The following is a 21,010-nucleotide window of genomic DNA, read 5'->3' as shown; positions in this document are numbered from 1 at the left end:
GAACGTGTGAAATGTTAGTCTAACTCCCCAGATTTTATATGCAAAAAGAATGATGAATCTATCTGGTTTCAAATCTACTGCCAATCAAAAATCTATATGCAAATTGTAGCGTCAGCGCTACGCTGGGCTCTACAGAGTTAAAGTGCCCAAAAAAAGCGTTTTAAAAAAATGTTGAAATCTATCCCAAGTTCGTTCTGATTTCTTGTAAAAGAAAATGTGCTGCATTCAAACACAACTCCAGTACTGAGGTCATCACAGATTGAAGGAATGAAGCTCTGTGATGATAAATGTCAAAACACTGAGGATTTTCCTCCTCAAACAAAGTTTCCCAAAAACTGTAAGAAGGAATTGCATTTTTAAAGACTTTACAAGAGAGAAAATGATTAAAATAAGAACTAATTTTAATACTTATCCACTCCCTCCAAAAGAAAAGAGATGCAATTTAAAATAATTAACACAATATATCCAACTAATGACGTTATGATGTCTAAACTTAATTTAAATACAGAAAACTGTGTGTTTTGTATGAGAAATGTTGAGAGTTTGAAACATTTATTATTTTTTTTTAAAGTGTGAACCTGTTTTTCATTTCTGGAATAAGGTTAAAGAACATTGGGTTCTCTCCACTGAGAGATATAATTGTATTATTTGGATCAGAAAATGATTTTAAAAAATATATCCAGTAAACATTGTTATTAATGGGAAAGTTTTTTATCCATCGATGGAGCTTTTTCAGAACTAAACCCGCGTTTAGTCACTAAAAGAACAATTTTAGTTTATACTCTAAATCTCTGAGATTAGTTAAAAATAAACATGCAATCAGACTGTATTCACTGTTTGAACATTTCAATTTGATATGATATTTTATTTATTCATTTTATTTTCATTTCTTTTTCCTGATTTATTTGGTACACTGCATTGTGTCTAATATTTGCGATGTATACTGACCCTATATAAGTGGAAAAAAATAAAAATAAAATAAATCGGCTAGTGTAATGTAGGTATGATGAATAAGAAGACAGAATCTTATCTGGGCTTTTCAAATTCCAACACAGGTCTTGGGTTTCGCATTATTTCCTAATCTGTGGTGGTAGCTGGACTGTAAATGTTCCATATTTCCTGTTTACATGAAGCACTGATCTCTCTGTACAATGGATACCTGAAGCTGCATTAACTGACTGACTGACGAACTACAGAACCAGCTGAAAACATGACAGAGACCAGTAGATACAGAAGCACATTAGCATGAATTCGGGGCCATATTTGTGTCCACATGATGAATGTTAACTCCAACATTCATTTTTCTTTTAGCTCTGCTTTGGTCTCTACCAGCTTCTTAGAAAATTCTCTCTCCCTTCTCTTTCCCTTCTTTCTGCTCACTAGCTGCTCCCTGTCTGTCTGCTGTTGGGGAGGTAGTGTGCATTTAGTGTCCTGATGGCAACTTAAGTGCAGTTATAAAGCTGGACTAATCAATATTACACTTATCCTAAAGGGAAATTCATGTTTTTCACATCCATGTACAGTGGTCCCTCGTCTATCGCCAGGATTACGTTCCAGATCCCCTGCGATAGACGAAAATCTGCGAAGTAGCAACCATATTTATTTTATTATTTATATATATTTTAAGGCTTTATAAACCCTCCCCACACACCGCAGAGCAACTCTATGTGCAGCGATCAGAGATGTGAAAAGGACAAAACGAGACGCTGAATGCAATGATCTCTGAGCCAATCAGAGCCCAGCGCTGGACGCTACGCATTTTATTACAATTTAATATTCATTTAATATGTTTTAATTATTTTTTTTTTTAAGATTTTTTTTTAATATTGTTTTCAAGTTTTAGGCTAGAAAATGCTTATTTTACCGCAAAAATAATTATTAATAATAATAATAATAATAATAATAATAATAATAATAATAATAATAATTATCATGCAGTGATGGCAGAGCCGGTCTATGACTGAACTGTTGTGCTGCAATGCACCATGGGAGTTTGGCATTTTGGGAGTTTAAATGTCATTATTGTGGTTTATGTTAGTGTTCCAGTGTTAGTAGTGTTTGTGATTTATTGTGTTTTGTGGTTTAGTCAACCTAGTTAGCTTGGTTAAGTGTTATGTTGTCAGGACCGTGAGTGTGAAGAGTGTTTGATCACTTCCTGCCACAATACCTATAAAACACTCTCTGTGTGTGTCAAAATAAAAGCATCTGCAGTTGCTGACCGCAACAAGTGAGCCGGGATATGACGAGGGATCACTGTACACATTTGCAAGGGTACATGCTTTCCATTGACGGAGCCCAAACATAGTAGAAGTCCAAATTTCTGCAGGAATCCTGTTCTATGTCTGACACTGTGCTCGGCACCATGTGGAACCAGCTGCTATATCACCGGGTGTTCTTCTGTTAGATATGAGGATTAATACAACCATCCATGTAGCAGACCATTTTGAGTGCAGTTCTAAACCTGCTTTTAAAAATGGCTTAAAAGTTAAAGGGTAAACCAAAAAGTGTTGATTGTGGTGGCAAATTCACAGACACTAGGTGCACTTCCAGGTCTTTTCTCTCAAGCGAGAAAGTCCAAAACTTCTGCTTTCGCCAACAAGCACAGATTTCAATCATATTTTTTTTTATTCAGAAAATTATTTAACAGCCAAGTAATATAAAATCTTTTAAAAGAAGATACAGTTGTATGGAGTTTGTAACCCCATGTCAAATAACATATTTTGTTGACTTTTGAAGTGAAAAGAAGACAAAACAACACCTATAAAAATTTACCATGTCTCGCATTATTAACATATTCAGACGCCATATATAAATACTTTTAAACTTCCTGGTGAACAAGATCTTGAGATGCTAAAACTCCTTCTCTTGGGTCATAAAGTCACTTCCAACCCCAAAGGAACAATCCATTGTACTCTGTCAGACAATCAGGACCCTCTCCTCAGGCGAGTGTCTACTGGTCAGTCTTTGTTCCATGACACTCTGTTGGGTACAGCCCAAGAAGTAGCATGAAGTTAAAACCCTGAGGACCACCAGGCTTTCGGTTTGGGAACTATGTAAGCTGTGCACAGGTAAAAGCTTGTACTTACACTAAAAAGTTTGGGGTCACTCAGACCATTTCATGTTTTCCATGAAAACTCCCACTTTTATCCATGTGCTAACATAACTGCACAAGGGTTTTCTAATCATCAATGAGCCTTTCAACACCATTAGCTAATACAATGTAGCATTAGAACACAGGAGTGATGGTTGCTGGAAATGTTCCTCTGTACCCCTATGGAGATATTCCATTAAAAATCAGCCGTTTCCAGCTACACTAGTCATTTACCACATTAACAATGTCTACACTGGAGTTATCATTCATTTAATGTTATCTTCAATGGAAAAATAACTTTTACTTTTCTACGTGACCCCAAATTTTTGAACAGTAGACAAGGTGACAGACTGGATGAGTTAAGATCTATGCTATTCTGGCGAGGTGCAATCGAGAAGTTCCATGACACCTGAAAATCCAAAACGGTTCCCGATTTAATATTGGCCGCCATCCTCCTCCAAGTAGCCTTCTTGGGCACTGATGCAACTCTCCTATCAGGTTGGGAACACTGCCTGAAAGTCCCAATCCTTAAAGCACCATTTGCAACATGCACTCCATCTCCTCCACCATGGAAAAACAGAGACCTCTCATTTTCAATTTCAATCTGGGTAAGAGAAAGAAGTTCGAGGGATACAAATCTGATGATCTAGAGTTGGTGGAATGAGACGATTATTGCTGCAGTCAAAACACTTTGTCTGCATCAAATGTTCCACTGGCGATACCTCAGGACATGACAGTAGAACGCTTGTTCCAAACATGGCAGGAGCACTGGAAGCGGTTTGTCGTTGCACAAGAAGACCACTTACAACAGGATAAATATCAATCAGATGTAATTTTTCACTTTTTGTAGGCACAAGCTCAGAACTTTTTTTTATCATCAACAAAGTGAGTAAAGTGAAAGAAATGTACCTGGGAGCCCTTCTTGCTCCCTGGAAGGTTGATGATCAAGGTTTTACCACGAATCCCACAAACGGGCCTGGAAAACAATGCAGAGGAGAGCAAATTAGAGCAGGAGAAGATACCACACGCTAATCTGGTTAAAATAAAAGAGATTATCAGTGCAGTTCCTGGTGTAACTGAGCAGTAAGAACAGAAAGTGTTCACCTGGACAGCATGCCTAGCGGTGTAACGTTGAGGGATCCCATCAGCATAGCTAGAGCCATACCCGGAGCCTCTCGCTCTATCACCTCTCTGGTGGCCTACAACACAATCACAAGGTCTCTGGTCATAAAGACATTTCAAGCACTTAGGCAGGACTTCCTACATGAGTCTCTAAATGTCTTCTTTAATCAACTGTCTCTTGGTTTGTGTACCTCAGGTGTAACATCTCGGGGTGCAAAGCCAGTTCCTCCAGTAGTGAGAATAAGATTCAGCTCTTGTTCATCACACCACTCCAGAAGAGTTTCCTGCACACACAGAAACACACAAAGTTAACAGCTAACCCCAGTATTACACAAGTGGACAAAATTGTTGGTACCCCTTGGTTAATTAAAGAAAAACCCACAATGGTCACAGAAATAATCTGAAGCTGACAAAAGTACTAATAAATAAATATTCTATGAAAATTAACCAATGAAAATCAGACATTGCTTTTGAACCATGGTTCAACAGAATTATTTTAAAAAATAAACTCATGAAACAGGCCTGGACAAAAATGATGGCACCCTTAAATTAATATTTTGTTGCACAACCTTTTGAGGCAATCACTGCAATCAAACAATTTCTGTAACTGTCAGTGAGACTTCTGCACCTCTCAGCAGGTATTCTGGTCCACTCCTCATGAGCAGACTGCTCCAGTTGTCTCAGGTTTGAAGGGTTCCTTCTAGGGCTGGGTGATAAATCGATTTTATTGATTAATTTGACTTTGTACTTAATGTCGATTTGTTTTAATGAAAGTCGATTTTCTCATCAACATCCGCCACCAACGCCTTCCCGCTGGGCTCCCGTAGTTCAGTGTGCGCCCCCCTCCCCCCCACGCTTGATACACAAACAACATGGCGGCGAGCGGCGCAGATCTAAAGGCGTGTGTCCACTAGATGCGATTTTCCCGCACGGAATCGCACGGACGGCGGTCACTAGCGGACCACAACATGGTCACATGACAGCGCTGAGCAACAGCAGGCCGCTACGTGGTCACGTGACCGAGCTTTCAGCTGGACAGTCCTGCAGACAAGTCAGATAAACACAGCGGCTCGGCCGCAAATTTTCCCTTTTATTTCAAAACCACTTCAGCGAAAAGCATTTCTGAAAGCAGTTGAGGCGAGAAATAATCTGCAGCAGCTGAATCTGTCCTGGTTTTAGGTCACCGACGCCTAGTTTAGAAGTTTGAGGACAGTTTCACGATGTGTGCAATCTCCGCACGCGGCATGCAATTTGCATAAAGTAGAAGTCAGTCTACTTTATGCAAATGAGCTGCAGCCTTCTCCAGGTAAACACACCGGATCACAGCGGGAAACGCACCGCAACCGGACCAGCATGCCACATGTGGCGCATTTCCAGCTGCGATCTGGCGTGCAGAGATTAGGTAGGGGGTAAAAAAAAAAAAAATCGGATAAATCGTGAATCGGGATTTTTTGTGAAAAAAATCGGAAATTTTTTTTTTAGGCCATATCGCCCAGCCCTAGTTCCTTCTCCAGACAATCAGTAACATTAATTTCATTTTGATTTAGCCAAAAATTAAAGTGATGTCCTTCATTATGGGACAGTGTCAGACCTAAATATACTTCTTCAATATCATGGTTAAATGAATGACGTTTCAGAACCCTAATGTGCAGCAGCAGTGCTTTTAACCTCAGCGCACCTATTTCTACGAACATCCAAAGAGTCTAAAAAAGAAGGTCTGGATAACGAAGAAAGTTGATAGCCAACGTCATGGCACCGAATATCTCTGACGGAGTCTTTAGGTTTTGCTGAGCCAGCTAACACAAAGAAAGCTTGGCTATGTCAAACTTGAAGAAAACATTTCTGCTCAAGCAAGACAGTCCCTATGCATATACATATATACTACCCTACAGTAGGGTTGTCAAGGTTAACCGGTTTTACAATAACCACGATTATAAATAGATATTCGTCACATTTTTCACAACCACGATTATCCGTAGAAAAGCCTCGCGAGAGGTGCAATGCAAGAAGCGTGAGCTGCGCTGAGTGGAGAGTGGAGAGAGAGTGGCTCCTTGGCCTGTGCGCGTGCTCCTGTCTAATCGGCATCACTGAATTCACTCACCGCTAAATTGAGGATGGCTGACGAGGGTGCTCCTCCGGACTTGCATCCTCCCAAAAAGCGACTCAAATCAGCAGTATGGGATCACGTTGGGTATCCAAAAGATGCTAAAGGTGAGGTTTTCGTGGATGGGCACCCCACGTGCAAAGCCTGTCGTCGCAAAGTTGCAGCAAAAGGCGCGAATACAACCAACATGATACAGCATCTTCGTGACAATCATCCATCGCTGTATGTCCAAGTCAAGGTAAAATCATCATTTCCCAATAAAAAAGTACAGCAAACACCGCGTTAGTGCCAACCAGTGCAGCGCTTCTAACAACTTTTTCCACAAGTTTCAAAAATAAGGGGGGGGGGCAATGACATAGGCCTAATGCACGTGTGTAGGCAACACTACAGCAGTGATCCCCAACCACCGGTCTGCGGCTCGTACCGGGTCGCACAGAAAGAAAAAATAATTTCTGGATTTCCGGCCCGCCGAGCGCACACACACACACTCCCCGCCCGTCGCAGCCGGGCTGCTTTCCTGCGTCCGCAGGCGAGGGGAAGGCGGCGGGCCGCGGCGGGTGGGGAATGGGAGCGCAGGAGGGAACCGGAGCTCCCGACCCGCCGGTTGTTTTGGCTCTGGAAGCCCGTGCCCTCCTCCGAAGATGCTGTCGGCCCGGTCCCCTCAGCAGGGAGTGTGGTCCGGGAAGCCCCGCTGCCCGCTGACAGTGGTAGTGGAGGAGACGGTAACCTCCAGGACAGGGAGGCTGTCTGTCTGCCTGGACCTCCTGTCAGACTCTAGAGTTTTCCCTGGGAAATGATCCGGCTGTTTTGATTAATTGTTGTAAAATTAGTGGTGAATTGTTTATATAAACGTTTTAGTAAAAATAAATAAGACTCCCATTTATCCTTTTTTCTGTAGTTTTTGTAGTTATTGTCTAAAATTGTGGAGGATTATTTAAAGCTTAAAATGAAGTGTTTTTAGAATCTTTAAATGTATTCTTTTTATGTCTTTTTGTTTTGTTTGATTTACAAAGTAAACACTACGTTATCAACCATACATTAAATTGCAACATTCCATAATACATAAAAGTCTCAAAGAGGCACTTCACTAGAACTTACTAGAATTTACTCACTAACTTTTGTTTTAATGATGGCAGCTAAAGAAGCCTTTAAGTTCCTCAAGTTAGTGACTGTTTTGTAATGCAATTTGCACTTTTATTTACTACAAAGACGTGTTGGAACAATTTATTTTATTTTATAAGAACAGTAAATGTTTAAAAGTTTAAGTATTATTAAAGAGTTTATTTAAATACAAACAGTGGGTTTTTTTCTTTCATAATGTCGATAATCGTGAATAATCGTAAAATCGCAATATTTCCTTCCACAATAATCTTGGCTCAAAAAATTGAAATCGTGACAACCCTACCCTACAGTTTCTCCACAGGGATCAACACGGGGTATATTCACTGCATCAGCAGCTGAAAGAGCACTAATTGAAGAATGATGACTGTGTTGGATGATGGACGGATGGTTCCTACCAGAGACCAGCAAGCAAAGAAAGGAAGAATTTGATTGTTTTCATTCAGCTTGTGTCTTGATCATAAACCGTTTCTTCTTCTATGATGGAATAAAACCTTTTTGTTGGACTGTGTGTAAAGTCCAGACTCTTTTTACAGCTACTGTTAGGTGCTTCATAGACTGTGAAGGATTACGTTAACGTACCTTGATTTCATCGATCTCATCTGGAACAATTTTGTAGGCAGAAATGACTCCTCCTAGTCTGCAGGAAGTGACAGAGGAACAGTTAGTGTAATGTGAGCTTGTGTTTGTGTGCATTTGTGTGCACGCCATAGGATTTATGTGTAAACTTACAGGGAGGGATCATGGACCAGGTCCTTCAGGTTGACTCCACTCCTGTCCTCAGCCAGGTTCTTGTAGCAGCTGTCACTGACTGGAGAGGAGAGAAGTTCATGTGAGAGAACAGATCGACTCCGACAGAACGAATGATCCACTTTTACTGATCAGATATTAAAAATTAGAAAAGCCAAGGCTGGATTAAATCTTTAAAAACTTTGTGGTCCTCAGCGGTGGATTTGTAGCAGGATCGTAATCATGTGATCATCAGCAGGCAGCTGATGTAGTGTTCACTTGTTGTCATGGTTAAGGCTGGGTTATGTTTTCCGCGTGGAAATGAGATGTTTGGAAATCGGCTCAAGAGAACAAGTATGTCTTTTATACTCCATGCGGTGTCTACTTCCAAACTGCAGGGGGCAGTGTATCGCAAACACACGCCCACCACAGTACTTAACTAGAGTAGAAGAAGTTTGTCATTGTTAACACCACTTCATAACCTGGTTATTACGGTGATCTGTTTGATGAATCGTATAAATGTCTTTATTTCTGAACTTCTGCTGCTAGGAGCTCCTGTTCTTCCGCCAGTTTTCAGCGTGTCTCCGTCTGTGTTGCTAGAAAAATTTGGAGGTGCACGATGTGGAAATTTTCCGCTTGAGAAGGGCTGTGTGAGAGGGCGTGGCTGCTAAAATGACGTAACGCATCCACACGTTACGTCATGGACCTCGCGGACACGGCAAGCATAAAACAAGCTTTACAGTGACGCCGGGCGGCTATCTGGCAATGATAAAGAAATCTTTAACTAATCCATGGTTCCAGACTATAAGCTGCATCACTGCCAAAATCTAATCACTTGGTCCTTGTGTCGTTTCTGACCTTCCCTGAAAATTTCATCCAAATCTGTTAGTTTGTTTTTGAGTAATATTGCTAACAGACAGACGGACGGACGGACAGAGACGGACGGATAAACCAACGCCGATCGTCACATCACTGCGTTCCTTGGTGGAGTAATAAAACAGATTCCCATACAACCTATGTTGATACTAATCAGTCAATGAAATCTGACGTGTTTCACTGTGATTAATATTATTTTAATTACCCAGACTTTTAATTGAGCGTTTTTTTCCTCTTAATTCTAATTACCAGTTCACATGCGTCTCCACACTGAAAAATGTAATCTAACCGATTATTCAAGGGGAAATGTTGAATGCCATGTTCAAAAAATAAACAGACCTCGCTGTTTTCTGTCTTCATGATAATGCTACTCAGTAAAGTCTTCAGTTTAATGGGCAGATATGAGACTAGAATCATCTCATCTATCCTTCCTCTCCCTCCTCCACCCTAACCCTAGCCAGCTGAGCCAGACGTCTGCCCTCCCTAAGTCTGGCTCTGCTCGAGGTTTCTTCCTGTTGAAGTTTTTCCTTCACACTGTAACCAAAGAGCTGCCCAGATTTCTCTAATAGAATATTGTATGTTCTTGACCTTCCTATGTGAAGCCCTGAGATAGATTTTGTTGAGATTTTGCATCACACACATAAAATTAAATTCAGCATAATATAATTCTCTGAAAGAAAATGAAATTACATCTTTCCCAAAATGCTCATTTCATACATTTTTTAAGGCAATATTTAATAAAACTTTGAAAAACAAGCATAGATTAAAGTGAATATAAGTCGATTATTGAACAGAAAGCCAAAGATAAAAAGAAAAATAGGGCTGAATAATTTGGTGGAAATATCTAATATAGAATTTTCTACCCGACATTGCGATTTGCAAAATTCTCTTTTAAAGTTTAGCTTAAGCTCAACATTCACAGTGAAATAGATTTAAAACTTGTAATTATAAAGACTGTAGAAGACAACAACTAAAGGTCAGGACTGTCACACAAGAAGGAAAAAAACAGACAGGACACTTTAAAATCTGGGTTTAAACTGTGGCACTGATCACTATGTTGATCAAACCACAGTATGCCTGAAATACCTACAATGATCAATAGTTGGGCATAAAAAATACTCTGAAAGTTTTAATCTGCCTTGTAGTTACACCCTGCATATCCTACACTGCAACCTTTACAACTTGCTAAGTGCATTATTTAATTGAAATCAATTATTTTTTTAGGTCTAACTCAAACCACTGCCAACAAAAATTTGAGGTAAATGACAAATTCTACGGGTTGCATGGTGGCTTGGTGGTTAGCACTGACGCCTTGCAGCTAGAAGATCCCCGGTTCGCGTCCCGGCCTTCCTGGGATCTTTCTGCATGGAGTTTCCATGTTCTCCTGTACATGTGTGGGTTTTCTCCAGGTTCTCCAGCTTCCTCCCACAGTCCAAACACATGCTGAGGTTAATTGGTGATTCTAAATTGTCCGTAGGTGTGAATAAAAACACTCTTAGTCCTTGGAAGTTAGCTGTAGTGGGGTGTTTATTGGTATTCCAGCATACGGTGGGCCAACCCAGAACATTTACAGATTCCACATTTTATAGGGATGGTCAGAGAGTGGGTCAGAGGGTAGGACGGACCGTATGTAAATACAGGATGAATAGTGGTTAATATGTGTCTGGTTGCTATCGGTAACAGAAGGTAATACAAAAAGAAACAAAAGGTGATTGAATCAAGGAGTCTGGCAAACAGTAACAAATAACAAAAGATAAGAAAGAAAAGTTGATAACCGCGGGAAAAGGAATGAAGAGGAACACTGGAAGGTATCTGTAGCTAAAGGTGTGCTATTTTCTTCATCAGTTGTTTGTCTCTATGTGTAGCCCTGTGATAGACTGTTACCTGTCCAGGTGTCCCCTGCCTTCACCCTCAATCAGCTGGGATAGACTCCAGCCCCCCATGACCCTAATGCGGTGTATGTATGTATGTATGTATGTATGTATGGATGTATGTATGGATGGATGGATGGATGGATGGATGGGTATTACACCTGATTACACTGCGAGGCCTCTACAGTTACAGCTGCTTGACATGTGAAAAAAGAGAAAGAGCCTCTGGTGAAATCCTGCTGCACTGAGTTCAAGGACACAAATATTTAGAGATCATGTAAACTGTGTTATCTGGGTAAAAGTTGGGACGGGGCTATTCTGATTGAATGCCATCTGCAAGTATCTGACTACATGTTATGGCCCAATACAGCCTCTCAGTTTCAAATAAGTCCCACAGCAAGAACATATTTCAGACTTTTTTTTAAGTTTCTAAAGGTGTAACTTCAGCTCTGGACTGACACAATGAACTCTTATAAAGACACAAACATGCATTAGAACTAGGACATTTCAACACACCATTCAGAGTTAGTTTGATCATTCTGCAACAACACAATCCTTTGATAGCTCCACTCACTACCGCTGGTTTGTAAAGAAATACAAACAATCCAGAGTGTTTTTCCCGACAGGTCACTCCATGGAAAATCTATTTAGTTTAATTAACTAAGTTTACCCTAATGCTAGGAAAACTTTACCATCAATACCATAGTTTCAATAGTGAAACTGTACCAGGTTCATGTCTGTGATATAGAGTCATAGAAACAATCACTGGTACTACAGGCATGTGTTTCTATTTTCTGATAATTCACTGGAGAAAATTTTAAAAAGTGCATTATGGGAAACCTATTAGAGGTCGTATCAGTATTGGTCTTTGGGCAAAACAAGGTACAGCAAATGAAAGGCTTCATTTTTACCTACATTTTAATACCAAGCATGATTCCTTCAGTGTCAAAATATAGTCACAATTTAACACACATGAATGTAGCGTATGACTGCGTAATAGAGAAACAACACAGCTACAACATGCTAACTGTGTGATATGATATCGCTAGGGGGAAAAAATTTTAAAATATGTTTTAATAAGTAGCATGATGCTAAAATACATTTCCATTCTTTTTGAAGGATCCATTTGACATTTCCTTTTGCCATATAAGCTAAAGTAAAATTTTATAGATGCATATTTTACCCTGATGCTGACCCAGTCCACTTAAAATGTCTTCCATGGTAAATGTGTGTAACAACAACCCTATCTGGTCCAGATCTGGAATGAAGATGGGGTTGTGAATGCTCACACGGTCTAAGGATCAGACTAATTCCTGGGTAGGTTTTTTGTGGGTCTGATGAGGGAGTATCTGGGGTAAAAATGAAATTACAATGTGAGGAATAACCTCCTTAACCCTCTGATGTGCACCGTGGGTCAGGAGATATCCATTTTCCATTGGATTTGGGTCATTTTTGACCCATGTTGGCATCAAAGGGTTAAACAGTGCTCATTTTGGACAGTTTGGTCAATATTTGTCCAACACTTCTGTTACTGAAATAGGAAATGCTCTTATAAGATGCATTTTACATTGAATCTTTTGCATAAAGTTACTTTTGTAACGTTGAATATGATCTTTTTTATGTTTTCCCCTGATGGTTATTGTCTTTGCCTAAGGATCCTTGTATCTGGATCCATGGGAAGTTTGTCTGGTGAAGATTTTAGCTGTGCACGGCTTCTTTTCGCTACCTTTTCTTTTAGAAAGTCATGCCTGAAATGTTTCTTTTTAACTTGGGGTGTCACTATTTATTTATTATCTTTAACTATGATCGATAATCCATAGGCTTTAAACGGTGCAGGTTTAGAACAATGTTAGGAGCTGTATCTGGTCCAGATCTGGAATGAAGATGGGGTTGTAAATGCTCACAGGATCTAAGGATCAGACTAATTCCTGGGTAGGTTTTCTGTGGGTCAGGAGGGAGAATCTGGAGTGCCAATGAAATCACAATTTGAGAGATAACTTCCTTAAACAGTGTTTATTTTTGACAGTCTGAAATAGGAAATGCTCTTATAAGATGCATTTTACATTGGATTTTTTGCATAAACTTACTTTTGTGGTGTTGACTATGATCTTTTTATATTTTCCCCTTATGGTTATTGTCTTTACCTCAGGATCCATGGTAAGTTTGTCTGGTGAAGATTTTAGCTGTGCACAGCTTCTTTATGCTACCTTTTCTTTTAGAAAGTGGACGTTTCTGCAGATTTACTTCAATACACACATGTAGTGCACTATCATAAACGGGGCAGGTTTAGAACACAGGTTAGGTGCTGTATCTGGTCCAGGTTTGAAATGAAGATGAGGTTGTAAATGCTCACACGGTCTAAGGATCAGCAGAGAGAAAAGGGATGATGCTAAGTGCCAAGTAATGAACACTTCTTCCATTAATACCCGCCTCACTAACCACAAACATCTCCAAGATACACTTACAGTAGATGAAAACTGGGTAGGTTTTCTGATGTCCACATTTTCAACATTTTTTGAAAATTTTTCAACATTTTTGATGGAAAAAAAAAGAAATGTTAAAAAATGTTTCTTTAAGAACATTCACACAAAAAAAAAATCAACCAAAATCCAGTGAATTTCACTGGATTTTGGTTGATTATTTTGTGAATGTTCTTAAAGAAAATATTACAAGTTTTACTGATATATATGGAATCACTTTAGATATTTTTAGGTTTTTTTGGAAGATTTTTACTCATTTTTTGAAAATATTTGCAAGAATTTTCTTGCCAACTTTGGGGGGATTTTCTTAAATACATTTTTTAAGGGAAACTTTTAAGGAATTATTGGAATTTCCTCCCAGAAGGTTTTGCAAATTTTTAGAAATTTGGGGAATTTTTTGCTGAATTTTTGGATTTTTTTTTCAGACAAGGAAAGAATATTTTCGGGTGCCTGTAAATGAGGACAACAGGAGGGATAAACAGTGCTCATTTTTTAAGTCAATACTTGTGCAACACTTCTGTCACTGAAATAGGAAATGTTCTTTTAAGATGCATTTTCTGCACAAAGTTACTTTTTTAATGTTGAATATGATCTTTTTAATTTCCCCCTCATGGTTATTGGGGACCCTGATGCTGACCCAGTCCACTTAAAATGTCTTCCACGGTAGGTGTGTGTAAGAACACGACATGCAGAATGAATGAACGTGTGTTAACATGTGACAGGAGGCTGTGCTGTCAGCTGGACGGGGTTAGCTGCTGTTAGCTCACATGCTAGACAGCTGCTGGCTCCATCCTCTTTGCATTATTCTCACGTCCCCCCTGTCTTAGCAGAGATCCAGCAGGGCTCCTGGTGCTGTCACACCGCTGGATCCTGCTCTCAGTCCGGCTCCGAGGAGCTCCAACCTGCACAGCTGCATCCATCCTGCCCTGGCCCTCCTTTTAATGCTCAACCACTGGCACGATTTATCGCTAATAAATTAATATTCCTGCGCTAAATAAAAACACAGTCATTAAACCCAAACGGAGGGCTGTCAGAAGAGCCATACAAGCGGTGCTAATAAAAACCCTCCTCATCTGCGGCCAACATATCGGATCTGCAAAGGGACATGAATAATGCAGCTCATGTAGGCTCGCTAACGCTACACTGCTAGAAATATAACGTTCCCTTGCTGCGTCAAGCTAGAAACTCCAAGCACAACCAAAACGGAAGAATAGCGGCCGTACTTTCGAAATAAAAGCGCCACTTTTAGCCAAAACTCACCGCAGCTCGGAACACCTCGCCCTCATTTTGAAAGTCTCTTCCGGCCGCTCGTCTGTCTTCTGCCTGACTTGACGCTAAAAATAAAATATCTCAGTATTCACAACGCTCCGTTTGACAGCCAGCCTTCACATGTAAACGTTCACGTCTCCGCACAGAATCGCACATAGCCCAGTTTCACCGCAAACAGCTCGTCCGTCCGAGCTGTCAGACCGGGAAAAGCCCAACGGAACCGGTTAGCATGCTGGCTAACGGCAGCTAGCTCTGCAGCGAACACCGCTCGTATCGTGACACGGACGCGCACGGGCAGGCGACGGCCAAAGGACTCCAAGGCGCACGGTTAAGAAGCATTTAGTCGTCGTGTTTAATCGCACGGTGTTCTTACCTGTCAGAATCCCCACTCGGGTCTGATGGTCGTGGTTGGTGAGCACCATCCCGTCCGCCGCCATGTTTACAACCTCTGTCTGCACTGTGACGGCGCTACATAGAGCAGAGCTGTGGTGGTGGCGGAGTGCTGCTGCACCTCTGGAGGACGGCTCCACTGTGTCCTTTAGGCGAGATGTCCTCCAAACAGCAAGATCTGGGGCCCCAGGAGCACCTTCAGTGACAGGAGCCTTACAACCACTGGGTCAATATGTAGCTGAGGGACTTCTAAAGTCAATGGGATATACCTGGCATACATTTTTATTAAAAGTTTAAAAAAAAACAGATGTTTTTTGTGTTCATTATGATCATGTTTTTACAAATTCCATAATTTTTTATTCATAAATAATGACTGAATATCACTAAAATGTAAGCTGTGGTACAAAAAGTCCCGCAATTATATATTGACCCGTCCATAATGACTTGAAAATGATGCATAATTACGGAAAATCAGTCCAGAATGACATGAAATGTGTCCTAAATGACTCGAAGATTATCCCAAAGACACTAAAATGATCCAAAATGACTCGAAGATTGTCCAGAATGACTCAAAATTTGTGCAAAATGACTCAAAAATTGTCCAAGATGACTTAAAAATTATCCATAGTTATGGAAAATTAGTCCAGAATGACATGAAATTTGTCCTAAATGAATCGAAAATGATCCCAAAGACACAAAATGATCTATAATGATGAGAAACGATCCAAACTGACATAAAACTTGTTGAAAATGCTACTAAAATTGTCCAAAATGACTCAAAACCTGTCCAAAATGACTCAAAAATTGTTCAAATGATCCATAATTTAAATTTATTAATAAGAGATGACTGAATATCACTAAAATGTCAACTATGTTGCCAAAAGTGCCGCAATTATATATTGACCCATCCAGAATGTCTTGAAAATGATCCATAATTACCAAAAATTAGTCCAGAATGACATGAAATTTGTCCTAAATAACTCGAAAATTATCCACAAAAATGATCCAAAATGACAAGAAACGATCCAAGCTGACATAAAACTCTGTAACCGTCTGCTGGGTTGGTGCCATAAGCTGTTTTCCACTGCAGGAACTTGTAGATTGTGAGGATTTTAACGTTGATGGGTTAAACTCAAAGAGGACAACCATGTTTCTGCCGTCTCAGTTCACCTTACAAACTAACGTCACAAACCCTGCATTGTCCTATTTCCTGTGTGCTCGTAGACTGGCGCTACATCCAGTAACTGCTTTTTGTTCTTGTTGTGGTGCACTCGGAGGAAACATCGAAGCTGTTGGATTCTGTAACACGTCTGAAGTGCGCCTAAATGTTCATACCTGACCAGAGATTCTGCAGTGGAAAGCAACCTAGAATGTCCTTTCTTATGTGGCTGTGTCAAAATCTAAATGTAATACCTTTTATTTTTCTATTCATATTACACCTATTATAATAGAATTCCACAGATTAAGTGCCATACCTTACACTAGTGGTATTGCAGCTGACCTGAGAAGAATGCAAACACGATCCAGCTGAAGCTAGAGGAAGGAGTTCCCAGCTCAGTTTTGCCCCAGACCACCTGGCCAGCTAATCCACCCCATTGAAGAGCTTGAAACATGTGACAGGAAGTTGTGAGTGGATGACCAGTCATCATCCCCTTTTAATCTCTTCATTTTGGACACTTTAGTCTGGAAATGTATTTCTATAGAGGTCTTAAATATTTAAAGTGAAATATCACAACACAGCCTGGAGGACCTCTGCCCTTCTGAAGCCCTTATAAGGCGGGGTTGGTTGAGCGCTGTGGTAGTTCAACATGCCTTGGAAGAGGAATCTTCAGTTTGTGTCAGGTGATGGATGTGTGAGAGAGTATGGTTTCTGGCTCCAAAATCCGTCAGCTGAGATGAACACAACATCCATTTAGTCTTGACGACTACAAGAAGTTCTTGCTGTAGGATCATGTGAAGGAAGAGGCTGCTGTAGATCCTGGACACCCTGCTCCACTGGTGCTGCGATACAAACATCCTTTTTTGTTGCACGGCATTCTTTGGAGAGTTTTTTCCAAAACTTGTCTTCTTTTTCAGGTACACTACACTTAAAAATGTAGGTCTGTCCTGCAGAGAAACTGGGAAGAAAGTCAAGGTGTCAGTGAGTCCAGTTTTCTTCACCATCAAAAGGAAACTGGAGGAAACTCTGACAGGAAGAGGTCTGGAAGACCCAAAGCCACAACAGAACCAGAAGACCAGTTTGTGAGAGTCAACAGCTTGGTGGTAGGAGCTCACAGGACAACAGCTTTAATCAGCTTCATAGTGGTCGTAGGAAGAAGTCTTAGTTTAACTGTGGAGAGAAGACTTGGAGCTGCAGGTTTGACAGGTGGACTTGCAGCAGAAAGCCGTTGCTAAGACATCAAAATCAGAAAAAGAGGCTTGCCTGGACCATGAAACACCACCAATGGAGTGGATTACTGAAGACTGGAAGAAGGTATTATGGACTGATAGATCTAAATCTGAAATCTTTGGTTCATCAGCAGGATTCTTGTAGCCGTCCAGTAGGAGAAAGGATGGTTCCTCAGTGTGGGACATCAACTGTCAAACATGGAGGAGGAAGCATGATGGTCTGGGGCTGTTTTTCTGGATCCAGGGTCGGTTCTTGTACAGAGTGAGAGGAACCTTGAACCTAAACGGCTACCACAGCATTCTGCAGCTCCATGTCAAACCCTCTGGTATGTTCTAGTTGGTCAGGAGTTCATCCTACAGCAGATAATGATCCAGAACATCAGTCCAAGCTCTGCCAGAACTACCTTAGGAACAAAGAACCAGATGGTTGAAAACATGAAGTGGCAGCACAGTCTCCAGACTGAAACCCCATGGAGCTGGTTTGGATGAACTGGACAGAAGAGTGAAAGCAAAGAATCTACAAGAACCACACATTGATGGAAAATTCTGGTACAGAGTTGGAAGAACTTTTTGAAGAATATTTGATTTCTGTTGTGGAAAGAATGAGTGTGTTCAGCTGCTAGACCTGCCAAAGGAAGTACTTGACAAGTCAAAAGTTTAGAATGCGTTTTAGTTTCTAAATAGATTTTTTAAAACTTCATTTGTTTATTTGTTCTATGCTTTCATTTCATAGTACAATGAGACATTAACATGCAGAATTTACAATAAAAAAACTGGAATAATTGGGGTGTTCTAAAACTTCTGACCGGTAGTGTATATGTCTGTGATATAATCGAAAATATAAATCAGTCATACTCATGTAGTAAAATCATAGATCTATTTGTGACTATACGATGTACCTCATTTGAATTAAGGATAAATAAATTGTTAATTGGTAAAAGCTATTTTTAATTTAATTTTAATCGACTGAATCTTTTTAACCATCAATGTGATTATAATTCCGTGAGACAAGTTTCACCAAACAGGTTTCCATCTTCATGGTTTGATTGTCATAGTGAAATAAACACAAAATTCTGAGACTAGTTTTGACTTGTTGCACATACATAGCTATCATTATATACAACAGCTGATCATTTACAAGAAATCACAAGTGTCTCAGAAAGTCAAATGTTGTTTGAAGTAACTTAGAAGGAGTGTGACCATGACATAGTGTGTCTATCTGAGCACACTGTCGGGAGGATTATTAAACTGTATGTTCACTATATGGCTGATTTCACAAGAATGTTTTATGTTTAAATGAAGAACATACTTCTAGTCATTATTTGAACCTCCAAAAATTGATGTCTGACCTCAATGGTGAATGCAGAAATAATGCAAAAATTAGCATCTTCATCAGAACTCCAAACTGCAGCTCACAAATTTCTGCTAAGCAATGTCCAGTATTTTTTTTCACCAGTCTTTTGAATTTGAAAGCATCTCTTCTGTCTTTTAGAATAGTTATTTTTTTTAACGGGCAGCTTGGTATGTTTTTCCTTTTTGTTTTTTTTTTTTAACTTTCACCCAGAATCTGATCTGTACCCTCCAGAGTTTGTGATTCCATCAATCAATGCATATTCACCACTGTAAGAAAACCAGCTCCAGACCACCTCCGTGCTTTACTGGACCCTCTGTGCAGTCTGGTGGGAGTTTTCTATTGGATTCTTTGAGTGTTTTGAGTTGTGAATGGTTTCCAATGTATCACTCTCCCATCTGTATCATTGGTTTATGAACTGAGTTATAACTGGTCATTTCCATTGATCTCTGGATCTCTCTTTACTGCTGTTTCTCACTAGTTTTCTTGAACTTAGATACATGGGAGGCAATCTGCTGCTGGTCTTTCTGGTTCTGTGTGTGCCTCTGCTGTTCACAAGTCCTTGAACTTTTTGATGATGCATCCAACTGTGGAATACACTGCTTTAGTTTATTGCTGATCTGAAGAATTGTGTGTTCCTCATTGTCCAGATGGTGCTTGACCTTTTCCTTGAGTCATGCTTTAAAGTCACAAAAAGTGGACAAAGACATGTCTGCAGCCTAACTGTTAATCATTTCTCAATCAATAGATTTTTGTCAAAGTGCACTTGAGGTCTGCAAATAGTTGAACTGTCCATTTTAGTCTGATGGCACGATGAATTTAAAAGCTATTTGCAAAGCAAATCATGCTGGAGGTAGACCTAAACCAAGGCATGGCCTATAAAAATACACAGTCAAAAGCAGCCATTTATTTTGTACAGTCAATCTAATTACTCAGTCACTTTGTGAAAAAAAAATCTCAAATACTGTCAGTGATTCAAACACAACATGAGAGATCTTTGTACAAAAGACACAGAGCCATATATAGACCCTTTCCAAACTGTTGTTCAGATGGTTGATTACCTTCAATCAGATTAAATTCAATTTATTACCATAAAAGTTTCAAGACACAATGTCATCAGAACATCAAGAATTTGCCCAAGCATAGGGCTAGTACACAATAACAGTAATTTGAACATTAATCAACAGTTCATCCACCAAGTAAAATAGGAGTTTGCAAGTGGACATGTTTACAAAGCATTTTTTAAAAAATGTTTGAAAAATTTCAGTTTCATTTTGTACCCTGATGGTCCTCTGTTGGTAAGGTTAGTTGGTAAGTGTGTGTGTGCTGTTTGTGTCTAGATCATTCACTGTGCCTCAAGTTGTGGCATTCTGACACATATTGGGCAGCAATATATAGTATTTAGGTCTATACTGAGCTGTCCTGCTAGTTGGACCTGTCCAGTATGTCTGTCAGTTTTGCATTCCATTTTAAACTTCCTGGTGAACAAGATCCTGAGATGCTATAACTCCTTCTCTTGGGTCATAAATTCACTTCCAACCCCAAAGGATCAATCCACTGTATTCTGTCAGACAATCAGAACCCTCTCCTCAGGCGAGTGTCTACTGGTCAGTCTCTGTTCCACGACACTCTGTTGGGTATAGCCCAAGAAGTAGCATGAAGCTACCACCCTGAGGACCACCATGGCTTTGCGTTTGGGAACTATGTAAGCTAGGTAGTAGGTAAAAGCTTGTATCTACACTACTGTTCAAAAGTTTCATGTTTCCCATGAAAACTCCCACTTTTATCCATGTGCTAACATAACTGCACAAGGGTTTTCTCATCATCAGTGAGCCTTTCAGCACCATTAGCTAACACAATGTAGCATTAGAACACAGGAGTGATGGTTGCTGGAAATGTTCCTCTGTACCCCTATGGAGATATTGCATTAAAAATCAGCCGTTTCCAGCTACAATAGTCATTTACCACATTAACAATGTCTACACTAGATTTATCATTCATTTCATGTTATCTTCTTTGAAAAAAACAGCTTTTCTTTCAAAAATAAGGACATTTCTACGTGACTCCAAATTTTTGAACGGTAGTGTTTGTCTACTGTCCCCTGGCAGGAAGTGGACTAAAAAGTTCCAGTATTTTGCTACAGCTGGTGAGCTAAGTGATAACATGCAAACCAGCAAGGGAAAGTCTTGCTTCTGGAGTTGTTTTTCTTTTTGTTTTCAG

At 40.0% G+C, this 21,010-nt stretch overlaps 1 protein-coding gene across 3 annotated transcripts in view; it reads right to left on the bottom strand.

The window, feature by feature from the left end:
- The window catches only part of gphna (gephyrin a), a 56,143-nt gene extending 40,953 nt beyond the window's left edge, over window positions 1-15,190 (bottom strand). For all 3 annotated transcript variants that reach the window (XR_008600006.1, XM_055005817.1, XM_055005818.1), the window contains exons 1-6: window positions 15,035-15,190; window positions 8,169-8,247; window positions 8,019-8,076; window positions 4,405-4,497; window positions 4,196-4,290; window positions 4,001-4,067 (exon numbers count right to left, since the gene is read on the bottom strand). Coding sequence is in view for 2 of the 3 variants with exons in the window: in XM_055005817.1 (XP_054861792.1) it covers window positions 4,001-4,067; window positions 4,196-4,290; window positions 4,405-4,497; window positions 8,019-8,076; window positions 8,169-8,247; window positions 15,035-15,098 (456 nt within the window). In the remaining variant the exon portion in view is untranslated. The remainder of the gene's footprint in view (window positions 1-4,000; window positions 4,068-4,195; window positions 4,291-4,404; window positions 4,498-8,018; window positions 8,077-8,168; window positions 8,248-15,034) is intronic.
- Window positions 15,191-21,010: the final 5,820 nt, after the last annotated feature.

The sequence above is a fragment of the Amphiprion ocellaris genome, chromosome 20 (assembly GCF_022539595.1).
Source record: "Amphiprion ocellaris isolate individual 3 ecotype Okinawa chromosome 20, ASM2253959v1, whole genome shotgun sequence".
Lineage (NCBI taxonomy): Eukaryota > Metazoa > Chordata > Actinopteri > Pomacentridae > Amphiprion > Amphiprion ocellaris.
This window is presented reverse-complemented; position numbering and strand designations above follow the sequence as displayed.